General features: G+C 41.6%; 1 protein-coding gene across 1 annotated transcript in view; it reads right to left on the bottom strand.

The window, feature by feature from the left end:
* Positions 1 to 24374, bottom strand: part of rnd2 (Rho family GTPase 2) — a 34573-nt gene extending 10199 nt beyond the window's left edge. The window contains exons 1-2 of the mRNA XM_061711956.1: positions 24043 to 24374; positions 23577 to 23664 (exon numbers count right to left, since the gene is read on the bottom strand). Of these exons, the coding sequence (XP_061567940.1) occupies positions 23577 to 23664; positions 24043 to 24144 (190 nt within the window). The 5' untranslated portion in view covers positions 24145 to 24374. The remainder of the gene's footprint in view (positions 1 to 23576; positions 23665 to 24042) is intronic.
* Between the last annotated feature and the right edge of the window lie 1920 nt (positions 24375 to 26294).

Below are 26294 nucleotides of genomic sequence, written 5' to 3'. Positions count from 1 at the left end.
GGCAGGACTAACACCTATACACACACACACACACACACACACACACACACACACACACACACAAATAGAAGAAAAAAAATCCAAATAACACAGAAATCCAGCAGTCAGCAAGCTAATATTGTACAACAGCAAGTGGTCACACATGAGGTGTTATAGCTGCCGAAGTTAGTCTTTAATATGTATCACAGAGAAGCAGAGGCGTACTGGTTGGAGCTGGGAAAAAAAGAAAAAGGCACAGAGCATTTTCAGATGAAGAGGAGGGAAAACAGATTTAATGACTTTAATGACTCGTCTGATTTGTAATTAGAAGCGAGAACGAGGCCGTTGGGATGAGTTTGTCAGTCCCACAGATCAAAATGATTGGCAGGCCACGGCCCTGACAAGCGTCGCCGCGGCAGAGCAATTCAGAGCTCCCTCCTCCCTGAGCGACAGCAGGGCTACATCAGCACTTTTGTAAAGTCAAAAAAGAAAAGAAAAAAAAAAGGTCTACTGAGGGACAGGAGGGGATGAAATTGGTGCATTTAAAGCGAGCCAAGCTGGCAGAAACAAGTCCAGGCACCGCAACAAATCGAGAACATGAAGAACAAAGAAAAGATGGGAGAATCTCCAGCAAAAAAAAAAGAAGAAGACATCAGCAAGAATAAAAGAGGATGTAGCTGCAGTGGAGAGGAGCAGAGAGCTGGAGTGGGTGTTTGGGTAGGTAATGAAAACACTGGACTTGACAGGACAGATCAAATGAAGAGGTATGAGAGCTCTGGCTAGGCTGCTGGTGGAGCTGGCCTGGGCCTATTCGCTGTGAGGTGGAACAAAAGGTCAATTGAATTTCAGACGGAGGCAGGATAAGACGAATGGGGCAGGAGGGCGAGGGGAGGGGCGCGGCCTGGCAGGAACCATTAAAAACCATCATGACTGGCAAGGACTGCAAACGCCACGCCAAGGGAGGACATAAAACACCCCTCAAAAACCTCCTACGGAGTAGGAATGGGTGATATTTTACCGTTCACGATAAACCGTCAAAGAAATTCCTCACGATAAGAATTTGTCATCTCGCGGTAAAAACGATAAAAGGAAGGAAGGAAGGAAGGAAGGAAGGAAGGAAGGAAGGAAGGAAGGAAGGAAGGAAGGAAGGAAGGAAGGAAGGAAGGAGAGAGCGGAAGGAAGGAAGGAGAAAGCAGGAGGAAGGAAGGAAGGAAAGGAGGAAGGAAGGGAGAAAAGAGGAAGGGAAGAAGGAAGGAGAGAGCAGGAGGAAGGAAGGAAGGACGGAAGGAAGGAAGGAAGGAAGGAAGGAAGGAAGGAAGGAAGGAAGGAAGGAAGGAAGGAAGGAAGGAAGGAAGGAAGGAGAAAGCAGGAGGAAGGAAGGAAGGAAGGAAGGAAGGAAGGAAGGAAGGAAGGAGAAAGCAGGAGGGAGGAAGGAAGGAAGGAAGGAAGGAAGGAAGGAAGGAAGGAAGGAAGTAAAGGGGAGAAGGGAGGAAGGAAACAAGGAAAGGAGGAAGGAAGGGAGAAAAGAGGAAGGGAAGGAGAGAGCAGGAGGAAGGAAGGAAGGAAGGAGAGAGCAGGAGGAAGGAAGGAAGGAAGGAAGGAAGGAAGGAAGGAAGGAAGGAAGGAAGGAAGGAAGGAAGGAAGGAAGGAAGGAAGGAAAGAAGGAAGGAAGGAAGGAAGGAAGGAAGGAAGGAAGGAAGTGAAAAAAAGGAAGGAAGGAGGGAAAGGGGAGAAGGAAGGAAGGAAACAAAGAAAGGAGGAAGGAAGGGAAAAAAAGAGGAAGGGAAGAATGAAGGAGAGAGCAGGAGGAAAGAAGGAAGGAAGGGAAGAAAGGTAGGAAGGAAATGAGCAAAAAAGAAAGAAAGAAAGAAAGAAAGAAAGAAAGAAAGAAAGAAAGAAAGAAAGAAAGAAAGAAAGAAAGAAAGAAAGAAAGAAAGAAAGAAAGAAAGAAAGAAAGAAAGATAAATTCCTGTTGATGACGTTTTTGTGTAACAAACATGAGAGCGAGATAGATTTATAGTTGAAAAGGTGGAGTTGAATTGGTATTTTTTTTATCGTCATTTTTATCGTTATCGGGATAAATGCCGGAAATTATCGTGATACATTTTTTAGTCCATACCGCCCATCCCTACTACGGAGTTAGCATTGGTCCAATTTAGCACATGCAGTCTCTCACCGTGGAGATGGGATTCCTGCCGTTATTTCCACAGGCTTAATTAATCCTAAACTAAACTGCAGGGTCCGCTGAGAAGGGGGCGACAGAGGTGGAAGGAAAGTGCCAACCATCAGCAGAGCTTCAATCAAAGGGCTGAAATATCTGAGAGGATGTTGAGGCAGGCAGGAGTTTAGTGGAGCGCTAATATGCAGTAATCAGGCTCCAGGGTTCGTGGTATGACTTCATTTGTGCCTTCCCTCCCTCGATACGTTCAGTACCCTGTAGGGACGATCTGTCTGAAACATGACAGCTCTCTAAATGCTCAGTCAAACGCTCGTCTGGAGGGGAGGCTCAATTTAGGAGGGCAGACAATTAAATAAACTTAACAATTAAGCACAAATTGTGTTGTTTGGTGGAGAAGATTCTTTGGGAATCCTGTGCAACGGAGTGTGAATCATCATTTAACAAAGCCTTACGGTTTTACAGTTTTCTCTGCATGAAACTGATCCGTCACAGAAGGAGTACATTTTCTGTTTGTTGCATGTTTAATGCAACAAGGGGGGGGATCAACAAGCAACAAAAAGCATCATCAGGCCATCGAGACAGCGACAAACATTTAAAAGTGTGGCACCAAGCAAACTCTCAAATGTCACATTAAGGAAAAACAGTTAAGTGGTCAATGTTTTTTCAACTTAAAATCCGCCTTCAAAGTAAAAAGCAAAACAGTGAGAGTCGGGCCTGCAGAGTATCATAGCAACCTGGAGGGATGCAAATGGCTTCATTGAGATGTTGAAAGGAAGTCCAGATAAGGGAAAAGCAGAGGAGCGAGGGGATCACAGAGGCACTCTGGTCCACTGGTGATTAGAAGAGACATTACAAGAAGAGAAGATGAGAGTCTGCACTCCTTTAAGAGGTCGAGCGAACTTTTCCAGTGCCTGAGTTCCAGTCTGCCGTGAACCGTTATGACTTCTTTATGCTCAATCAAGTTTCTACTCAATACTGGTAAACACAGAGTTGCAGAGGTAGCCTTTGAGAGGAGGTGGATTCACTTTAACCCTCTGTGCCGCCACTCCTTGCAAGACAGTTTCATTTTGTGAAGCCTGCACAAATCCCCACTCTTTTCCTCCTTCTTTTAATATTGCTCCGTGTCTAGAAACCAATATTGTTTGCAGCATGTAAAGCCAGAAGCACTGACCTTATTCCCAGCGCAAAAAGTGTAAACTCACACTCTGGGAGGAAAATACACCAGGGAGCATCTGCATAAAGATGCGTGTGCACACAAAAGCAGACGAGTGCATTCCTTTTTTCATTTTTAACTCAAATGTGACATATTTGTAAAATGTGCACAAGCCTCATTTTCACACCCATTTTGCTTGTAAATGAACGTGGATGATCTAATAATTTGCAAATAACAAAGACATGTTTGTGCCACAGCTCGACGTGACAGTGAACGCAGCGGCAAAAGATGAAGCACATGTGAAGCAAATGTTTAATTGAAACACTCCAGAGGCCCAAAAGCAAATTAACTGAAAGCATCAGGGGTTGTGCAGATGGACAAGTAACCCCTGCTATACTTACAACAAATAAGCACATAGCATGAATATTGATTCATGCTTCCATGATGGAGATGATCAAGATGAAAACATAGATGTACAGCTGGTATAGTGTGGTATGTTAATTTTAATATTGTTCTTATTAAAACAGGGTTTTGAAGCCTCAAAAGGACACATGAGCCAACAATCATCTGGTGCTGGAAAACCACAAGTATACTCATTATCTTCATATAGTCACATTATTAGGTTTTCCAACAGTGCTTAGAGCTGCTACGACTGTCAGCTGCAGTTTATAGAACCCAGATTTAAAAATGAGTATTTTATAATGACAAGAATCAAAATCAGGAATTAATTCTGTCATATCACTTTAATTAAATTGTCTGCTTTGCTTTATGATAAATTACTCAGCCTTTTGTCCACTTGATCATTTCAGACGTGCTCCAGGAACATGTATAAATGCTGCACCTTTTCATCCCACATTCACAATGCCTCATGTTAGCTTGTATAAATCTGCCAAAATATTCTGTCTGACTGGAGATTCCAGGGGACCCTGATGCCATTTGTCATGTGTCCCTAAAACTGAAGCAGTCTGTCCCTTCTGTGGCATATTCAGCTGGTCCAAGACGTGTACGCCATCAGTTCAGCGCCAATCAAAACACTAAATCTGAGAATCAAAACCCAGAGCCTGTAACTCAAAAATATCTAACCAAGTGCACAATTATCTTTCTCAGTTACACTTTGGTTCTCTCGCCGTCGTTTTAAAACCAGCTCCACCTTGGGATAGTCTCTTTGAGTTGTGCTAGTTGTTTTTGCTGTCGCAGTTCGGAAACAAGTGTAAAATCAGCCCCACCTCAATGTAAAGCGTGGGAGGTGGACTTGGTCGAGCCCTAGTAGCTCATTGGCTACTGACTCAATGTCATAGCTCCAAAAACTTGCTTGTCACAGTCATAGAAAACCCGCAAGTAGAGGCAAGTTGTTATTGTCCGTCCTTTATTTATCATAGATGAGAACGTTGTTAATGTCTTACTTCTATCGATGAAAGACGCTGAGCCATTCAGTAGCCAGTGAGCTAAGAGAGCTTGGCTAGGTCCCACCTCCCCTTCTTGTAGATTGACAAGGAGCCAATTTGATACTCATTTCTGAATTGCAACCATAAAAACAAAAAGTGCATCTGAGAAATACAGATCAACCCCGGGCTGTTTCAGACTCTTCCCTCTGCCAGGAGGCTGCGGTCCATCAGGAGCAAAACCTCACGCCATAAAATCAGTTTTTTCCCATCTGCAGCTGTCCTGGTCAACAAGACCCGGACCCCCCTCTCCACCGTCCACCACAGACTGCCCCCCCACCCCACTCTACGTTACATTAACATAAAGACTCCACTCCTGACCTTATGCGTCACATTAACGCACATCCCAGGTCTCCTCATGTACATTTTTTTTCCTACAGACTCATTACTCCGGCACTTTAGAACCAACTTGTTGTACATTTTTTCCTTTAATATTATTTTCTCTTTTGTATTGCACTAATCACCACAACAAGTCCCTTGTGTGTGTTAAACTACTTGGCAATAAACTTCTTTCTGATTCTGAAAACAGAAATAGTTTTAGATGATGGCGAGAAAAGGGAGATGTAACCCAGAAAGATGGTTGCACTCTCGGTTGGAGATTTTGTGTTTTGATTTGCAGTACATTTGGCATTGAACTGATGCCATGAATGCATTTCCTATGAAGCCCATTAAAAAAAGTTATTCATTGCATTATGTTCGCGTTCCCATGAATGTCTAAACATTTGCACAGTATTTCATCCTTTGTTTAATTAACATTGAAGTTACAACTTGATTTATCTGAAAAAACAAGGCTAAGATAACTCTAGGATCACTAAGTTTTAAAATATTTAACTAATGAATATAGCCATAATGTTTAGAAATTTAGATACTTTTTTGTACCGTATATATTTTTTTAATATAAAATCAATTAGTTCTCTAGATGTGAGCAAACATTAAGAGTTTCATGGTGTTCAGTTCAGACACATTACAGCACCAATATAACTACATTTAGTAAATTAAAAATGTCTAAAGTTCGACAAATCTAAAACAAATATTTGATTAAGGACGCAGTTATGCAACCGCAATATTTGACATGAAATCTTGTCCTGATTTTTTCAGATATCCTGAAATGAAACTACTTACACTTGCACTTCTTTTTCAGTACAGTGAAACAGGCCATTGACCCCAGCTGATCTCCAGGCTAACGTTTATATCTTCTAGTTTGTTCTTTCAGCGTAAGATATACTGTAGACTTTACTGTAGAAGTGCATTTAGCCAATACAGAAGAAACCTGCACAAAGAGATCAAGCTGCTGATGATACCGTGTCAAGTTTTCAAGAGTATTAGCATGCAGCCTGGGCAGAGGAAGTCACACAGGGTTAAATGGCCATTAACCTTCCATTTCTGCAGCCTTCAAACAGGAGATATTGATCAAAGCCGCCACACTTTCTCTCTGTAGGAAGTGCAGCCTTTGAAGGGCATCAAGCACCTTTCACGGATCTGCTGTGTGCTCCGAGCTGACGCCCGTGACCGGTGTCCACTTGCAGGTTTATAAAGCAGGGTGGGCCAGGGGACGGAGCAGTATCGCTGCTCTCAGTTTCTCTCAGCTCCAGCCTCTCTTTTACAAATCACAAGCACAGACTCCCTCATATCACCAGAGTAACAGCGGTGCATTTCATCTCCTCCCGTCTGATCTCTGCGCCCGTCTCGGGCTCTGGGTGACTGTGCAGTGCTTTGCTTTGAAAGATCACTATACTTCTTTGTCACTCACTTCTTCTGTCAGTCTTAACACATTCTTTGTCTAGCTGAAGAAAAAAAACGTGGGTTGTGTAACTAGCGCTCCCTTGCAATCTGTTTTGAAAGAGCCTGTAGACTTCTGAGACACTTTACACTCTGACAACTTTGATTCCTTGGAGATGTTCACATTTTATGCATTAAAATCCAAGCACTACCTGGGATTTGTTTGTTCATGAAAATCAAAAAGGTTGTGACTGACTTGTGCTGCTCAAGGAGTACAAGCCCCATTTGTTTTTCTTTCTTTGTTTTGTTTTATTCATTGTTTTTTTGCTTTTCCTTAAGCTCACTACTACAATTATGTTCAAATCAGGAGACAGACACTTAAACAGCACATGTTGAAATAATTAAAAAACAAACCTCACAACAACATTAAGATGATCTTTTGAACTCCAGCTTTTATCAATATCCATTACGTACTGCACTTTTCTGCTTGCATTTAGCAGTAAAGGCGGGATCTTAGAAAAGAAGAAAAATGAGGATCAGTGGAAAATCAAGTGCTCTTTAGATTGGAGGAGCCTCTGCTTCAAAGGATGTCTCAGATAAAAGCTAGTAACTACAAATGATACCGGATCAAACATGAACATGGTTACACAGTTGGTTTAACACAACAAAACGCTGCTTGTTCACCAATATCAAGCATGACACTTGGCTTAGCTTTCTGCAAAGTGGACAGTCTATCAAAACTTTTGGCATGAATAAAAATACTTTTTAACCATATATGTAAGAAAGACCCTTCTAATAATAACGGTCTAGCTCCAACAACTAGGGTATATTTTTCCTAACTTTGCAAAGCTGCAGTGCACCTTCGAGACTCATAAGATCATGATCTCTAGAGAATCCAACAAATATTCAGAGATGTTGTAGAGTTGCAGAGGTAGGACTGGTTACATCTACATAGATTTAATTTAGTGAAAGAAGTAAAAACCAAAAAACCTCAACATCACTTATTCAATGATCGTATTAAATTTGACACAAAGAAAGAGGAAACTGGGCTTGAAGCGTTCAAGCTGAAAGGTGACACCAGAGTCTCAGCGTGGGGGCTGTTTCACGCCTCCTGGACAAAGATCCTGTTGCTGAAGACTTATAATTCATAAGGATATACTTCGATAAATGTGAAACAAAACATGAGAATGTTTGACGGATCCATTCTTTCTAGAAACGCTGCTCTCCGTGTTGCAGCCATGACGAGCATCACTTTCTTCCACATAGTTTCTGTGATGAACTCTCAGCGTTGAGCAATCAACACAAGTACATTTGATCAGCAGCATCGTGGTGCAACCATGCACCGTGTTTGTGTAAACTTAAATTCATCTAATTGTAAGACCTTGTATGGACAGGTGACTTCCTCTTGTCCTGATACATAAAATCTTGGAAGTAAAAGACTGCACTTTTTTCACATGCTGATTGCAACTGAATGGATATCCCTCACTAAGAACATTGTAGTTGCCTCTGGCTGGGGAAAAAGACGTGCACCATCTGTAGACAGAAGTAACTATGACTTAACTTTTGTTTTCTCCTGTGTCTACGAAACGTATTTATGTATATTCTAGCCAACAAAGCTATTTAAATGCTGAATGCTAAATGGAAAGATTGGTGGTGGTGCATTTCTGAGTTTGCAGCTTTCTGACAGCAACTCCATCCAATAAGTGAAGAATTAAAATAAGCTGCAGTGAATTCTGTACGAGGATGCTGGACCATTTTCCCTCCAAGTTAATGTTAATGTTACATTCTTCACAGCCACCCCACGGTGGAATCCACTCCGAAATGCACCAAGTCCTGCTCACAGATCACCTCTCCACAGCTTTCAGACTCATCTCTATACGTTTCTGAAGAAGGCAGTCACATCCTTCTTTTCCACTCATCCTTCAGTCTCCTATTTTCCTTTTGAAACTTGTAACCCGCCTGGAAGACTTTCTTTAAAACTTGAAATAGCACTGACCACCGATTCCGTGTCCCCAGCTGTCTGCCCGAGATGAGACGGAAACTGAGAATATTCAGTCAGCAAACGAACTGACATATTGAAGAACGTGGAATAGCACACCATAGCTCAGCAGCTTCCTTCAGTGTATGACCGTACAAACACCTCCCTATCATGGCGGTATCTATACCCAACCCACTTTGCATCACCAAGGGGGGCCACCAGGGAGAAGTCCTGCCAAAGCAAGTGCTATTTCACCGCCTCAAAAGCAGGAGCAGCAGCCAGAACAGCCGCTTTGGATCTTGTTTATAAATAAAGTCATCCATAAATGATGGGATCTGTCGGGTGTGTTTGCGTGTGTGAGCAAGGTGCAGGTGGGGGGTGAAGGATGGAGGTGAAATACGGCCTCTCTGCCTGTATCCCCTTACGCTCGGATGGGCCCCAGACGGATGCTGAGAGGGTTTTTTTTGCTCATGTGTAGGTGGGGTGCAGGCTGTGGGGAGTGGGGGGGGGGTAAGCTAACTTTGGGAGCGGCAGAAACGGTCAATGTGCCCGTTTGAAGTGAGTTGATCAAAGCTGGCGCTGCATCGGTTACTGTTGCACTGGGCAGAGGGAGCCGAGCGGAGGAGAAAACGCACAGAGAGCCACAGGTCCATGGGCGGGTTATCCGCCCGCCTGCGTGACTCAGGCTTTCACTGCTGGGGGAAAAAAGAAGAAGCTGTTTAGCTTAGGATTAAGTTTGTGCCGTGAACAGCTCCTGGAAGAAGCTTCATGTTCAGCATTTTACACATCTGATCCGAGTAGAGCGGGGGTTTGTCTTTTAAAGATTACATTACTAAAAAGATGAAAGGGTAGCCCGTGATTAGATCCGATCTGTCGGAGCACTTGGCCTGAAAACTTCCCGACATGAAAAACGGTAGTGGGTGTGGAGATTTGAGTCTGTTAATGTGAAAATAAATAACTCCAAACTGAGAAAGCTACAAGTTCATCTGAAAGGGCGGATGAGCTAACTTCAAGGGCACATAGCTGTGTCAACAGCCTCCTCTGCATTGTGCCATACATCACTTCTTTTAAGGTCAACAAAGACAACTTGCACGATTAAAGCATGTTTCCTCTACCTCACAGTAGAAAAAGAAAAGAGACTGCATTATATTCCCTGCAAGACTCCTCCGTATTGACGTATGTAGCAGAGAGTTCAGGGTGTAACAAGAGGCGGGTCTCATTTAAAACGTGACGCCAGTGGTATTTGTGTGTCTGTTTCCATAAGGACCAGAGTGGGTCAGGTCCCAAGGGCTAACCCCAACCATCCGACCTAACAACACAAAGCCTTTGAGGGTGGGAAAACCACAGATGAACTATTCTTCTCTCTGCTCCCTTTGTAACCTTTTCTAGTTTTCAATCTCGTAAGCACTTGCTGCTCTCACTAAATGCTCTTGAGGTAGCCCACCCACGCCTCACATACTAATACTTGATTCAACACCCTAACTCCCCCAGTTTCTGTGCCTGTTGTTTGGGGCAGCAGATGCACTTGCAGCGTCATTGTGCCCCTGCTGCTGCTGCTGCTCCTGCCCCCCCCCCCCCCTCCTCTCCCTATATTACGCATCTGGTCAGCTGAGAAATAATAGGAAGGGTCACGAGCTCAGAGCTGGAAGAATTTCCATTCATGAACTCACTCAGTCCCTCATATGCTCCGATATTCATCACAGGCAATTTCTTTTGGTTAGAAAACCAAATTTGGATACCTGAAGTTCTGGGGGTACGTTATGATTATTTGTAGCTTTACATGTCTTCATTTTGAAAAAAAAAAAAAAAAAAACTTTCTTCTGATTAGGGTCGCATGATCTTGGCATGACGTTGGGGGGGGTATATGCACTGAGAAGCCTTTTTTGTATCATGAAGGTTAGAATATTTAAAATGCTACACCTTCAGTATGAAAATACCACACCAAAATATTATAAAGATAAGGGGAAAAAGAAAAACACAACAGGACACCTCTATGTAAGCTCAACTTTCTATGATTTTCATGCAAAAGAAAAAAAAAACAAAAAGAAATCCTGAAATGTGCCACTTTCAGAGATAAGACTTCAGTTCAGACATTTAATTTTCATGAGGGGGAAATAACGTTTACAGCAATGACAATATGGGAAGACACAAGACAGTACAAGCAACCCAAGTCACAATCTAACAAAAGCAGATATGGCATTATAACAACTATAGATGAATAAAATGTATAAAAGTCCCTCTCATCACTTGCCCAGCTCCATGTTTTGTTATGGGTTTTTTTTTTTCTGTAATAAAGTACTTAAAAATCCTATAATCTGTTCAGCATCACATATCAGACACAGTCACTGTTGAACATACGGTGGTGGAACATTTAGCAAATGAAGGAGAAATGGACATCAACCTAAAAATTTTGTAAAATAAAAAAAAACCTTAACAGCTGATAATGAAACAGCACATTTTTGTGAGAAACATGACTCCAAATGAGTGTGATGTTGCTGACTGAGCCTTCAGACCTCATCACCACCACTCTCAAATCTTCACCTTCGTAGTTTTGTGTCCTTTTTACGCTTGCCAATAAAAAAGAAATGAGAAAAAAAGCACATGCCATAATTCTTTTTCTCCCCCGTCAGCCGTTGGAATAGCTAAATCATCAGGTAATAACTCTGCATGGTAAGACATGAGACGGGGGTTTGTAATCTGAGTTAATATAAGCCTTCAGTCCTTTTCTTTACAACGTACTAAAAAGACTCCTTTTAACTCTGTCCAGTTAATGTTCACCCCCTAATAACTTATCACTTTTTTTTTTTACAATGAGACATTAACTAAGTAAAAGCTTAGAGCAGTCATTCAGCAGCGGACTATTAAAACAGGATGTACACTTGTGAAGGGTGCTAAGCGTTGAGATGACAGAAAATGGAGTGAGAAGTGGTGAAGGAATGCATCTCAAGCAGCAGACACATTTAAAGGCTCATCTCACTGAAATAAAAAGGTCAAAAGGATCAGAGAGTTACATTCTCTGGGGCCTCCCAGAAGTGCTCGCTTCATTGTTTATGGACGGGTGGACATGTGGGCTACTCGCTTCTTTTTGTATGCATTTAAGAGTGGGTAGGAAAGTGGGTGCTTGTGGGAGGCTGCATTAAGAATAGGGGTCTGTGAGTGTGTGTGTGTGTGTGCGTGTGTGTGTGTGAGTGTGTGTGTGTGTGAGCACTTCACCATGTCACTAAGGAGAGTAGATATACTCTTTGGTAATTACACATCTGCCCACCATCCCCGGCCTAACACGGGGACCCTGACTGCCCCTGACCTCAGCGCTGCGCTCCAGCAGCGACCGTCACTAATGGGCTATGGGAGACGGAGAACATCGGCAAGGGAAGAAAGAAAGAAAGAGGGGAAGATTAATAGAAAAAAGATATACTTGACAATTCACCCCAAAACTAGTACTTCAGAGCTCTCTTTGCTGCTTCAGCTTCCGTTTCTTCATCATCTTCTCTAACATGCTCTGATCAAAGTTTCCTTTCTTACCTGTCGATACTGATTTTAATCACTTTTGATTTCTTTTCAAAAACTATAATCATCCGTAACACTTTTATTGCCTAAAAGACAGTCTTTAGTTTCATCGGGTATGTTCAGTGGGAAGATCCTTTCAAGAGTTAGATTCATTTTGTTGTGCAAAGCATTCTGGCATTTTTGTTGTTTTTTACCTCAAAAGGTTGTACAAACTGTTATGTTTGGGTGTTGTGTACTCGCGGTGAAAAACACCATGGACATGCATCATCAATATGTACTTCCTGTTTAGTAAAGCATCCTAATTTCTCAGAATACTGTGCACTGATGCATTAACTGATCCCCCAAATAAAATTAATTTCACAGGGATGTGCATATGATTTATACATTTACTGACTCCAGAGCAGAGATGTTACAATGCTAGTACCGGCCAATCACCAGTTAGGACCAATCCACAGAAATCACTCAAATCTGATGACCAGTTAATGAGTTAGTTCATCTCTAGGCAAGGAAAGGCAAGTTTATTTATACAGCACATTTCAACAACATTGAAATTCAAGATGCTTTACATAATGAAAACATGAAAAGTAAAGAGAAAAAAAAAAGACGAAAGTTATGGTGCAAAGATAATAAAGAAAATGTAGCATAAATTTTAGCAACAGTAGAGTTCAATGTAGGACTGAAAGAAATATTGTTTAGATTTAAAATGAGAACGGTGTAAATAATTCAGTCAAAGGCAGCTGTAAACAAGTGAGTTTTAACCTTGATTTAAAAACTTAGGGATTCAGCGTTCCTGCAGGTTTCTGGAAGTTTGTTCCAGATCTTGGGAGCATAAAAACTGAATGCTGCTTCTCCATGTTTGGTTCTGATTCTGGGGACACGGAGCAAACCTGAACCAGGAGACCTGAGGGGTCTGGATGGTTGGTATGGCTACAACAAGTCTCTGATGTGTTTCGGTCCTAAACCATGCAGTGATTTATAAACTAACAGTATTTTAAAGTCTATTTGAGAGTATTTTAAAGTCTATTCTCTGAGGTACAGGGAGCCAGTGTAAGGTCCTGAGAACTGGAGTGATGTGGTCCACTTTCTTCTGGTGAGAACTCAGGCAGCAGCATTCTGGCTCAGCTGAAGCTGTCAGATTTACTTTTTAGACAGACCTGTGAAAACACTAATGAGTCCTTTGATCCTGGAGATGTTCTTCAGGTGTGTCTCTGAAGGTTTAGGTCTGAAGCCTTGACTACACCCAGATGCCGGGCCTCGTCAATGGTTTGTATCTGTAATAGCTGAAGCTAAATGCTGACACTCTTCTTTTAGTCCAAAGACAACTACTTCAGTTTTGTTTTGGTTCACCTAAAGAAAATTATGGCACATCCACTCACTGATTTATGCATCTACTCAACGCTTGTATGGGCTCATTGTCTCTTGGTGACATTGTAATGTAAAGCTGTGCGTCATCAGCATAGTTATGGTAACGTATCTTGTTGTTTATTATTATCCAAGCTAGCGGAAGCATCTAGATGTTAAATAGGAGGGGTCCTGAGATCAAACCTTGGGGAACTCCACATGTCCTGGGCGCTGTACAAAAAAAACGGCAGGCCACTGCTCCTAGTTTGACTAGAGATGGGTTAAATGCAGAGGAGGAATTGTGGGATTACTAAAGGAAAAATGTCTCTTTCTTTCTTTCTTTCTTTCTTTCTTTCTTTCTTTCTTTCTTTCTTTCTTTCTTTCTTTCTTTCTTTCTTTCTTTCTTTCTTTCTTTACCCCGGTTCTGGCCTCCCTGCACTGGCTTCCTGTTCACTACAGGATTGATTTTAAGATTCTGCTGCTTGTTTTTAAATCACTGAATGGCTTGGCTCCCCAATACCTTACTGAACTTCTCCACTCTCACACACCAGCCAGAGCTCTGAGGTCGTCAAGTCAGTTGCTTTTAGACGTCCCGAAATCTAGGCTCAAAACTAAAGGTGACCGAGCTTTTGCGGTGGCCGGCCCTAAGCTGTGGAATAGTTTGCCACTAAATGTTAGATCTGCCCAGACCCTAGTGGTTTTTAAGTCTTCTTTGAAAACTTATTTATTTTCTTTGGCTTTTAGTGTGTGACAAATTAGTTCCCCACATCTGTGTGAAGTGATTGTGCGCTTTATGTGTCTGTTCTTTGTAGTCTATTCTCTATTATCTATTTTTTTTATTACTATTTTATTGATCATTTTAGTATGTTAGTGATTTTATTGTTTCTACACTGTGCACTGTGTTTTTCTTTTGGTATTGTTTTATTTTCTTGTATGCTGTACAGCACTTTGGTCGACCTCTGTCGTTTTTAAATGTGCTTTATAAATAAAATTGACATTGACATTTCTTTCTTTCTTTGAGTCTGATGTAAAGTTACCTGTTGACACATACTGTAGTAACTGTAGTAACCTGTCCTCTAAGTAAGACTCAAACCAGTCCATACTGTACCAGAAAGTCCAACTCCTTTCTCCACTTGGTCTAGTAATATACTATGGTCAACAGTGTCAAATGCTGGGCGGAGGTCCAACAATATCACCACTGTGGTTCTTCCACAGTCCACAGTATTTATGTGGCTGTCATGTAACACGAGGGCAATCTCAGTGCTGCGGTGAGCAGGAAAACCTGACCGGAAGACATCAAAGCGGTTGGTCAAGAGTTAAGAAGGTATTTAACTGTCGAAACACAGCTTTTTCAATAACATTACTGATGAACAGAAGATTTGAGATGGGACTGTAATTTTGCATTAGCATCTTGCCCAGATTGGTCTTTTTGAACAGTGGTTTGTTGACTGCTGTCTTCAAGGTCTGGAGGAAAACAACTGACAAAAGGGATGAGTTTACTATTTGAATCAGATCAAATACCATGAAAGCTGTGGGTACAATATTGAGAAAACAGGAGGATGAGTTTAGCTGGTCCATAATATCCTGCAGGTGTTTGTAGTTGGTTGGGTAAAATTGTGTCATTTTTTCCAAATTGGTTTTGATAGGACACCGCTGACTGCTTTTCCCATCTTCTGAATTTTCTCAGTGGTGCTAGTGCTATATTTGAAGCCAATTTCCTGCTCATTCATTGCTGTTTATCTTCAGGAATAGTCTTTGACTTGGCCCGCTCAAGGAGGACATCCATCCCTGTACACTCCTGTTTTCCTGTTGCACATACCTGCTCTGAGTCATGGTTGTATTGATGTGCAACACTGCATTTGAAACCATCTTTTCTCTTTTTTAAGTTAGTAGCTGGAGTCAATTTGCAACGAAGGAAAAAGGAGGGAAGAAATAATCAGGATTAATTACGATTCATCATTGATTGTCGACTTAATCGTAGTTATTTATAGCATGAGGTGCATCTGTATCTCTGCAGTTGCTGTTTCATTTCAATTTATTTGTACGCTTTGCTAACTTTAAGCCCAAGAATAATAAGCCACAGCCTGCCAGAGAAACTGCAGAGTCACCTCAAACCTGGTGCCAGGTAGACGGCTTTAAAAAAGGACCAGAATATATCTTATCATCTCTGTTACTTTGCTTTTAAACGTATAAAAGTCCAATAGGGCAGAACAGAAACCTCTTCGTCCGGAAATACTTCTACAAACACCCAAGGATTGATACAAAAGAACTGGTCATTAACTGGTCTTCTGCAGACCTTGTGGAAAAATTGAGAGTGACCCATTCATTTTAGTCAGGTGTGTCGTAGTAGCAATATAGGGCTGTTCGATTAATCGATTTTAAAATCGTAATCGCGATTATGTAATTAGAACGATGTTAAAACGTGAAAATCGTAAAATCGATTTTTCACTTTTTTTTTTTTTTTTTTTTTACCTTGTCTGCACACATATTAATGATTGATGGAAATACCTCTCAATACCTGCGACAAGTGCCCCATCGGAGAGGCTCTTTAGTGTAGGAGGGGGCGTTGTAACATGCCACCGGGTAGACCGGCTCGTGTTCCTTGCAAAAAACTTGCAAATGTGAATAGCAAATGTAATGACTGACATTACACACCTCTACCTCCTTCATGGGTTGCATTATTATTTAGCATGCAAAGACCCAGTTTAGTTTAATTAGAAAATGTCTTGTTTTATTTAATTGGAAATATAACTTACTGTATGTTTGCAAGTGCTGATTTGCTGATTTTTTTTTTCAGAGATAAAACTTTATATTTTTTTTTTTTAACTTTTTTTCAACTTATTTTACAGAGTTTTGCACTTTATTCATTTGTTTTTGGTTTAATAAGAGCAAAGTTTGCACTTAAAGCCCAATGGGGCAAATGTTCAATAAAAAAACAGCATATTTGAAATCATTTCTTTGCCTTTTGTCAATTCACAAAATAATCGTAATCGAGATTTTATTTTTGGGCAAAATCGAACAGCCCTATAGCAATACATCTAAAAACATGCAGGACAGTGGCCCTTGGGAACCAGGGAGTTTGGTATAAACATCTTAAACCTATGAAACCACCCAACAATGCAGACACGACTACAGCGTTACTCCATTATATTTCTTGATTTAATGAATGTAAACCGAACGAGTCAAGAAACATAAGTGGGGATCATTGAGGTCTTTAAAAGTTATTCTCTGGTAATGTCTCATTACTCATTAATGTCTTCACATAATTTCCTCTCAACCCATCCAGATTATTGTAGTGGACCGACCTACAAACCACCAATACAGTCCATAAAAAGCTGTTACATTAGTTTCTATTATATTTGAAAAAAAAGGCCTGAAAGTGTTGCCGATCAGGAATCATCAGGAATAACCATCCATGTGTTCATTTCCACCCATTTTCCCAACCGTTTTGTCCATTTCGGAGCCTCGTTGATATACAGGAGAAGTAGAAATTTCCAGTTCTCACTGTTTGGTGCAATTTTCTCAAGGACACCTCCAGCTGCATTAAGACCAGCTGTGAGAAATTACTCCTCCAGCAAATCCAGTCGGCCCCGGGGCCTCCACCCAGCTGGCCGTGCCCGGTACACATTAACCTTGTCAGGTGACCACCCCACGTCAGCTGGCTCCACTCCATATCAAAAACTCTCACCTGATCTAAGAGAGTACGTCTTTTTGCCTGCCAAGAGCTTGTAATCTTGTAATCTTGGTCATTCCCCAAAGTTCCTGAGTAATGGGTTCCAGTCACATCACAGCCAGGAAAAAAAAATAATAATAATTTAAGCGAACACCAGGAGCTCTCCTGCAAAGGTGCCAGAAGGATAACAGATGTAGAGATGCCGCCTCACCATCCCTGCCTTGAAGCTGAATTACTAAATTGATTATATTAGACAGTAAAAACAATTTCTAATAATAACCGTTTTAACATCTGTATGCAGACTGGAACGATTTTCGTCACGTGAAAGGAAAGTGACTATTTTTTTCATGCACTTTGAGTAAGAAATGATAAAAGGAGGTAAGACTTCCAACTATATGTGTTGGTTGCTGAATAAAGAAACAAACAAACAGTCTTATAGTTAGTATTTCACCTTTGCCTTGCTTCTGTTTTGTCTTTAACTGAAACTGTCACTCAAGCAGCGTTTCTCTGTGGAAGGGAGTGTCTTTCTTCCTCGCTGTGCATCATCAAAACAGGTTTCGTTTAGGCAGTTATTGCCCTGGGCTGCTTTAGGAAGTGGTAGCAACAGTTTGAAGGGCTCAGACTCAGCGTGCACATTCAAGTTTTTGAACAGAAGTTGAAACTATGTCGTCATCCTCCCATCAGGATGTTGACAAAAAACAAAGAAAAGGTGTATGTATCAGTGTCTTCATCCCTATGGGAACAACCTCCTTAAAATGTTACCTTTTTCTGAGAAAAGTATGTGAAAAAATATGTTTTTTACGCTCATTTAATCACAAATCTGGTATCAAAGTGATGTTTCAAAAAGATGGCAAGCTGAGCTGCTGATAATATTATCTCTTGTGATCAGTGAACTCGCTCCTCAGATCATATCAGATCTCACAGCAGTTCGTGAACATCCTTCAGCTGCATGTTTGAGGGCCGGGAGGAGGGTCTGTTGACTTTATTTCTGCGCTGAGTTTTGCTTGTAGTTCGCTGATCGTCCAGTAAAGATTAATCAAGTGGAAAGAGTCGAGGATCGGAAATTCCCAGTGAACTATGCATGTTTTCATAGGCCTACTGGTCCGCTGCACTTAGAATGTGCAGCTTAAAGAACATAAAGTCACCAGGAATGTTGGAGAGTCTGTACGAGAGGAGGGAGACTCATGCCAGACCGTGACTGTGAGCCAGCGCTGGCACTGGGAGTGGCGTTACTCACTGGGAGTGTCTTGTTATCGTCTCAAGTGAAAAACAGTTGCATAAAAGATTTGTGATGAGAAATGGAAAAACAGAAGGAAGCTCAGAAAGTCCTGTATGCTAATCTTACTAAACCCCATCTTAGCTCAGTCTGGAGCAATAATCGCTGACAATCTCCTCCAAATACATCACAGTTTGTGAAGTAAAAGAACTCTTTTGTTATCGTTTTTTTTATAATAAAATGAAGTTGACATCATAACAAGTGATGCTTCATGTTCCCAGTAACAATGGTAGCCTACTTTGTTTGAGAGCAAACTGAGAAAGAGCCAGTAAATAATAATGGAGGAAATAGCCAACAAGAATACAAAAGGCAACACAGTATTAAGCAAAACAATTAAATCAAAATAAAACACCACAGCATGAGTAAAAAAGAGAAAGAAAAGCGAAGCTCCTTTCTATTTCTGTTTGAAGACGCACTCCGATACGACCAGGAAGTGGAGTCATGTGAGAATCCGGCCATGCAGGACAGCTGAGGAGACAAACTAAGCGATGTGCCCCTCCAGCTGTAGAAACTTTGGGAAAATCCAGCCTTCATGACTAAGACGTGTAAGAGGCAGCACGTACACCTCTTAGAGGCCTATTGCTCTCAGGCCACGGCTGCGAATTTTCCCAGGCTCTCTTTCCATATTGGGAAGCGCATTAATACTCCTCAGTAAAGAAGAGAACCGGATTGACTGACTACCACAGGAGCCCGTGAGCGCTGCCAGTCACTAATGCGTATCAGACAAGCGATCCCTGAGCTACATTAACATTTTGACAGCTTTAAAAGTCAGCTGCATCTCGTAGTGCAACAAACATCACTGTCCATCACCATGTGGCTGCACTGATGTAGAACAAGGGAGCGCTATCCCATTTTTCAAAATAGTCTAACAGATTATTCAAAGTAGACAACATGGGAAAAGCTAAATAACCTACATGTTTGGGAGGCTCAATAAAATAAAATACACAGGCAGAAACACTGATTTAAACTGAGTAATAACCTCAATTACATGAACAACTCATCCTTAATCTGTCCATTCTTGCAAGAAATACATTTTGTGGAAGAAATGGCATTACTAAAACCAAACTAAAATCAATGATTTACTTCAATGCTGCAACAATGAATGTTGCGCCCCCTTTTTTTCCCCCTTTCTTTTTTCTTAAATGGCACATCTAACCATACCAGAGAAATGTGAACCAGGGAAGACACAACAGCCGTGCCTCCGACAGCGATCGATGATGTTTTGTGAACAGAGCCAGACCACAGAAGGCAGCCTTCTCTGGCAATTAAAGAGGAGCAAATAATTTAGGGGAGACCTGAGAACAAGCAACCAGATTCATGCATGTGGTGGAAAGCAGTGCGACCGAGGAAGCGCGGCTGGATGTCTGAATGATGCAAATGTTACATAGAAATTAAAAACATCTCGTGAATTACAGATATGCCTACTGGAAAGAAAATAGGTGGGTGGTGGTGTGTGTTTGTGTGTGTGTATGTGGGGGGGGGCTCCTCTCAAGCAGTTCTGGGATAAGTAAAGGGATGGTGACAAGTCAGTCAGATTAAACTCAGCTACAGGCGGTTGTTGCTTCTCAGCTATACGAGAAAGAAAAAGACACTATTCTGGATAAAGCAGCACAAAAGTTTTACTTTCATGTTCAAATTTCAATTTCAGTATTAATTGAACGAATGTTTGTCTACCCTATTTTCCGCACTATAAGGCGCACCTAAAAGCCTTTCATTTTCTCAAAAACCGCCAGTGCGCCTTATAATGCAGTGCGCCTTATACGTGATCATTACGGTAATTTCTGTTACTGTAGTCAGGGGGATTGTGGGTAATGTAGTTAGTGTCGCCGAAGTAATGGCGCTAAAAACGTCAGGAATCGTCAGACGTTCAAGACAACAGCAGCGACGCTGACTCGCATAATGGCGACTTTGACGAGACGGAGCAAAGCTGGTTTTTATTTTGTTAATAAAGTTTGACATACGGTACATTTCTTCTTGTTTTTTTTTTTTTGCATTTGCTGTAGGATTTTGTAGCATTTCCTGTAGCGCAGCTCCATCAGGTAGATGCGTAACTCAACCCCCGCCACTATAGTATGGTATTTTACCATATATTTAGTGCGCCTTATATGGAAAAAGTTTTAAAATACGTCATTCATTGAAGGTGCGCCTTATAATGTGGTGCGCCATATAGTGCGGAAAATACGGTACTTTTAGTAAAAGTTAGTCAAATCAACTATGGAGGGTTAGGGTCCACCAGTACTGTATGTGGAATGGTTTGTTGTTGCTCTGATGCCTCTCGGGAGGTCCAACCTTCAGTTTTCAGGTTCCTCTCCTCTGCAGTTTGTGTTTGAGGGGCAGACACATTCTCTATCTTTAAGATTAAAACCATTGCTTATAGTTAGGCATGACTAAGGTGTCCGAAAACATCCGTTGGTCATATGCTGCTATAGGCAGGGGTGCACACAGGCTGGTACTGGAGGGCTAGTCTACTGCATGTTTTAGATGTTTCCCTGCCTCAACACAACCCTGATAGACAAAGCAGTGTCACCAAAAGAGTTGTGTAGACCTTGATGACGACCAGTGATAAGATTCAGGTGAGTTGAAGATGGGGAAACATGTAAAACATGCAGTAGACTAGCCCTCGAGTACCGGCTTGTGTGCACCCTTGGCTATAGGCCTAGACTGCTGGGGGACCTCCCATGATGCACCTCTCCTCACTCTGTTCCCCTTTACTCCTGCTCTATTGATGACACTATTGTCGTTGTTATTAGACTGCGCCCCTTGTTCCCAGCAGGTGCTTCTGATCAGTTTTTGTCGTCGTTCTCTCCCTTTTCATGTTCACTCATCCCCCAATCAGCCGAGGCAGATGGCCGCGCTTCCCGAGTCTGGTTCTGCCAGAGGTTTCTTCCTGTTTTTGCTTTCTACAGTCGCCTGGTGGTTGCTCAGGACAGGGGGTTGTATCAAAGAAAGGTTTTGATGCAATCTGTTGGTTTCCTTAGCGAGGCAACAATAATTATTATTTTATCGGCTTTGTATCAATTGGACTCATTTGGAAAGAGTTGAACCATATTCCTGGAGTGCCATGAAATGACATTTGTCGTGATTTGCGACTATATAGATAAAGCTGAATTGAATTAAATAAAATTTTGAGCTATATTATTACCACCACTGAAGGATCAAATTACATAAATACCAAAACAAACATTGTGAAAAGCATAAAAAGCTGTCACTTGATCTCTAAGAGCAGAAAAACCAGGGAATGGGGGCGTGTTGAATAATTTCTAGCGATTTTGAAGGTTTTTGTTTCTATTTCTAAATACAGAGAGAAAAGCTCGGCAGTGTTTCTTTGAACCTGTGTGAGATATTTTCCTATTTGGAGTCTCCAGCTCTCTGTTCACTAAAAAGGTCAGTGCTGTCGAAAGAGCTTGCAAGTCACACACAAATTAGTAAATTCATGGGTCAAACTTCACCAAACTTTCACTGTACGCTAAGCGCGTCACATTGGCCTGTCAACAAATTAACTAAAACAAAACCAGGTAAGATTCACCTGTTCAGAGAAGGCGGAGGAGGTGAAATCAGATCTAGTAAAGCAGAACTGAAAGGGGAGTGTGTTGGGTGAAGCAATAAAAAAACAAATTAAATCTGTTTCTAAATGAGAAATGATGAGAGGCATGCTATTTTCCACAGATGAAAGCTCTTTTCATCTAAGTGTGAGCCAATTATTTTTTTCTTGTTGAGAGAAAATATGAACATCTGTGTTTGCTGTGAATCAGTGAATAATGGCACACCACACAAAGACCTGTGAATGCATGCACACACAGAAGAGCAGGCAAACACACACACACACACACACACACGTTTGCCCAGTGGGCTGGTGACGCCATCTTTGCTGTATGTTGGGCGGCTCCTCACCGAGGATTAAAGCCAAACATCGCCAAAGGTGGTTTAGGGTTTTGGAGATGGACAGAGGCGGGACATTCCCACTGCATCATTAGCTTTGTGCAGCTGACAGATAAAGTAATGTAAACGGAGGCCCCGGGCCTCATCAGACCCCAAACTCTGAGTGACAGCCTCGAGGAGATTTACTTACTGGGTCGACTTGTGGTTCACGAAAAAACAACATTCTTTCACTGACTCCACTTGGGACATAAAAAATGATCCCAGCTTTCCCAGAAAACACTGGCAGGTTTGGGAATGTTTATGGTACCAGAAAGATTTCCCCGTGGGAGGATCCAATGCCCCGTTCTCCATGTGCTCAGCCATGTCACCGGTCATATGGTTGGCTGGCAGGCGTCTGATGGGGCCTGAGATTGCTTTGACATGCAGAGTCTCAGCGCAGCTCGGAGCAGTAAATCCATCCACGCTGACAAGAGTGTGATAGAGCAACAGTCTAGGCAGCGCTGCTCGCTGCCTCGTAGCCAAATCTACTTTCTCAGCAGAAGAGCGCATCAGTCATATGAAGTCCCCGTCTGATGACAACATAACACTGACATGCACTCCTTTTTTTTATTTTTTCCACAATGACAGCATTTGTTTTTGTGAATGAATCATCAAGTTTGAGTTAGAAATTCTTAATGCCTCAAGAATTCTCTCGCAGAGGGAAAGCCCCTGAAAGAAATTCACAACATCACATGTCAGCTAAAACCTTGATGAATGAATCCGGATGGAAATCATTTTGCTCAATGAGAGTCTTTCAGGACTGAGGAAGTTGGTGTCTCCAGCTGTGCAAACTGCAGAAATGTCACTAAATCCAATATGTAAAACGATATGCAAAGGAAGTTAAACTCAACGATCAAACTCGAAAGTAAAGTTGATCTGCAAAGCAGGAAACTCAATAAAAAAAATAGCCAAAGCAACATCAAGTATTTGGCCTGACAACAGCCTTTATGTTTGCAAGCCGGCATCCATCTAAATCTGCTGAAAACACTTAAACAGTTAGAGCAATTACTGCTCCCTTCAGGCCCATCCTGTCTGAATTATCCATGCCTTCACCCCGTGTCCTCCCCAGAGTCCGCTGACCCCAGGCCGGAGCATGGGAAGAGTCAGCCACCCACAGTGGACTCTGCAGGGAGGAATGCAAGCAGGAGACGCTCAGAGACGAGGCTGGCACCGGGGTCTCTCTGAGGCCATAATCATAAACTACAGACATCAAACTGAAAACCAGAGGTTTGCTGAGTCAATGCATTTTATCATTGAAATGACTCCTAAAAAAGTTGTAGCTGGGAGATGGAGGCAGCACCCACCCCCACCCCCCCAACCACAGCCAGGTACAGGAACCTTGGCAGGACTGGGAGGGGATTGATTTTATGTCTCACAAAAGGATGGATGCAGAGATATGAAATTATCTTACCTGACGTGTCCCACATGTTGAGCTCAATCCGGTGCTTGTCTATCTCAAAACTGGCTGTGTAGTTTTCAAACACAGTGGGCACGTAGTTCTGAAAATAAGAGATGTGTTTTAGTCATCCAGTTAGACCAAAGTTAACCCAGGTTTGACCAAATAATAGATCTAGAAAATAGAAAAAAAAATATACAGCAGACACAATTCAGAGCAATAATATAATAAATTATTTTGAGGAAAACTACTTATATAGCAGGGAGTGACAAAGTCGTCTCCTGGACAGTGTTTGAGGCAGCAGAAACCCTTTAATTATTATTTCACAGACATCTCCTCTCCACAATTTAGCGCAGGTGGATGGAACCTGCTGAATCAGAGCTGAAGTTGTCTCTTGTATACATTTCAGTGTCTTAAACTCTGGATCCCCTTCCCCAACAGAGAAAAAAAAAAGCTTAGTGTTGACTTTTCGGAGATCTACCTCAGGAAAGCAGTCCTTCGCAAAAACGTGCAGGAGCGCCGTTTTCCCACACTGCGTGTCCCCGACCACCACAATCTTACAACGACTGCCGAGACTGTCCATGGTTAGTCCGTCAGACGGGAATTCACGACACGGGGTGCGACTGTGTCCAGCATCCGAGAAGACACGCGGAGTAAATGAGAATGGAAACCATGAAACGCGCGCAAGAGCCGGTGCGCTTTTTCTCCAGCTGCTCCGGTGCGACGCGCGGCTCCGCGGTGCCGCTCAGAGACTGTGTGAACTGGTGGGCTCCCGAAACTACAACCAGACACACTTACACACACTCACACACACACACACTCTCACACACTCTCACACACACACCCTCCCCTAAAACTCCGGCACTTTGATTACTGGCCACGCCTTCCTAATATCCACGGCTGAGACATGTGCAGAGTGCGCGGATGGGACATGACAGTTTATGTGACCTTATTTATTTATTTATTTATTTATTTATTTATTTATTTACCTATTGTTATCTCTCTTACTGCTGATAAAAACTCACTTACATTCGTATATTTATATATTTTTTTGTACATAAGGAGACATGCCCTGTTTTTATTTTTATTCTACTTTATTTCTGGCTCTATTTGAGATTTTCAACGTCTTAGTTGTCCTGCAATTGCCCCTCGGGGATGAATAAAGTTTTCTGAATCTGAATCTGAATCTCAATCTTACCGAGTTATTAGAAAACAAAAATCTATTTATCAGCTTAAATGCTTATATTGTTGCAAGAAATAATTGTGTCATTTATGACCATCATTCATGCTGAGGCGCATTTGGTTTACTTGTCAAGTTGTGAAACTGAATATTAAGTTTAACTCCAGACACTTTAAACAAAGAGTCTATGTGGGAAAACACAAAGATTTTGCACTGAGAATCTTTGCTGTTTTCCTTAAATCAATATGATAATCACTGATGATAATTCCCGGCACGCGCTCTCGGTTTTCCTCTTGATTTAATGCACGCGTGACCTTTTAATGGCGCTACACTAAATGCAGCATACCCGAATAAAACAGCTAATCAAAATAAGTAGTTAGCGATAATTGGGCTGTCTTTATGGCCCTTGTAATCCCTCATTTATTTGACATTACTTGGAAGTCTTCCTGCACAGAGGTAAAGGTCTCCCCCCCACCACCCTTTGTTTTTTTTTTTCTTATTTATTTATTTTTCTGAATGAGATAATGAAATGACGTGAAACCACGTGGCCATGGCAGCTCAACACTCCGGGTTAGTCTTAGCTGAAGACCAACAACGCCTCCCTCTGGACACAAATGGTACTTCAATGAATTAAAAGTGTTCCCAATTAATGTGATCACATTTTAATCAGAAATGAGTTGACAGTTAAAGCGTCCTCCTGTAATAATTCAGCATCTCAACTTCCAAAATGACCAAGGTACTGATTATTATTTTCATTTTAGTTATTTACAATCAAAAGTATGACAAAGTATGACCTGGTTTTCTATAGGAGGAAAAGGGGACACAAAATCTACTTCAAAAAGGGTTTTGAGTATTCACATATTTCCAAAAGAGATTTTTAATTTAAGAGTAAACTGTGGAGAAGATAATCTGTTCATTTTCTGCACTTCATCCTGTAAAAGGATCACAAGGAAAACACTCAACACAATCCCAAACACTCTTGGGATTGCAGGACGTTCCCAGGTCAGCTGAGAGCCAGTGTTTCCAATCGTGGATATAGTATTTACTGTATAATCACATTTATCCCATTAGAATTAATCATTATAAGTCCAATCACATAATAAGATTTCTCACTTTGTGTCAGCAGTAAAATTAATCCCTCCACAGATTAAAGAACCATAGAAAAGCCTCATTTCACATAATTCTTCATTTGTTAGAAACATTCAGCAGCTTTCTTATATTTGACATATAAAAAAGGAACAGTGCGAGTGTTATTTCTGAAAGATCCTGATAAAGACATACATGACAACTAAAACAATAAGAAAATAGATGTAAAATGAGTAAGTGAGACTTTAATGGAGGAAGTAGAGGATCTGTATTGCGGGAGGCGAGGAGACAGCTAAAATGAAACACATAACAAAAAGACCCTGAAGTGTTATAAAGAGATGTAGAATAAACAAAATGAGACAGAAAAATGTTGAAATTGTGACCAAAAATCAAACCAAACAGATGAAGATCTGCTAAAAAAAAGAGGCAAAATGAACAAATGTTGCATGAAACATCCAATGTAAATA

Source organism: Cololabis saira, chromosome 21 (assembly GCF_033807715.1).
Source record: "Cololabis saira isolate AMF1-May2022 chromosome 21, fColSai1.1, whole genome shotgun sequence".
Classification (NCBI taxonomy): domain Eukaryota; kingdom Metazoa; phylum Chordata; class Actinopteri; order Beloniformes; family Belonidae; genus Cololabis; species Cololabis saira.
This window is presented reverse-complemented; position numbering and strand designations above follow the sequence as displayed.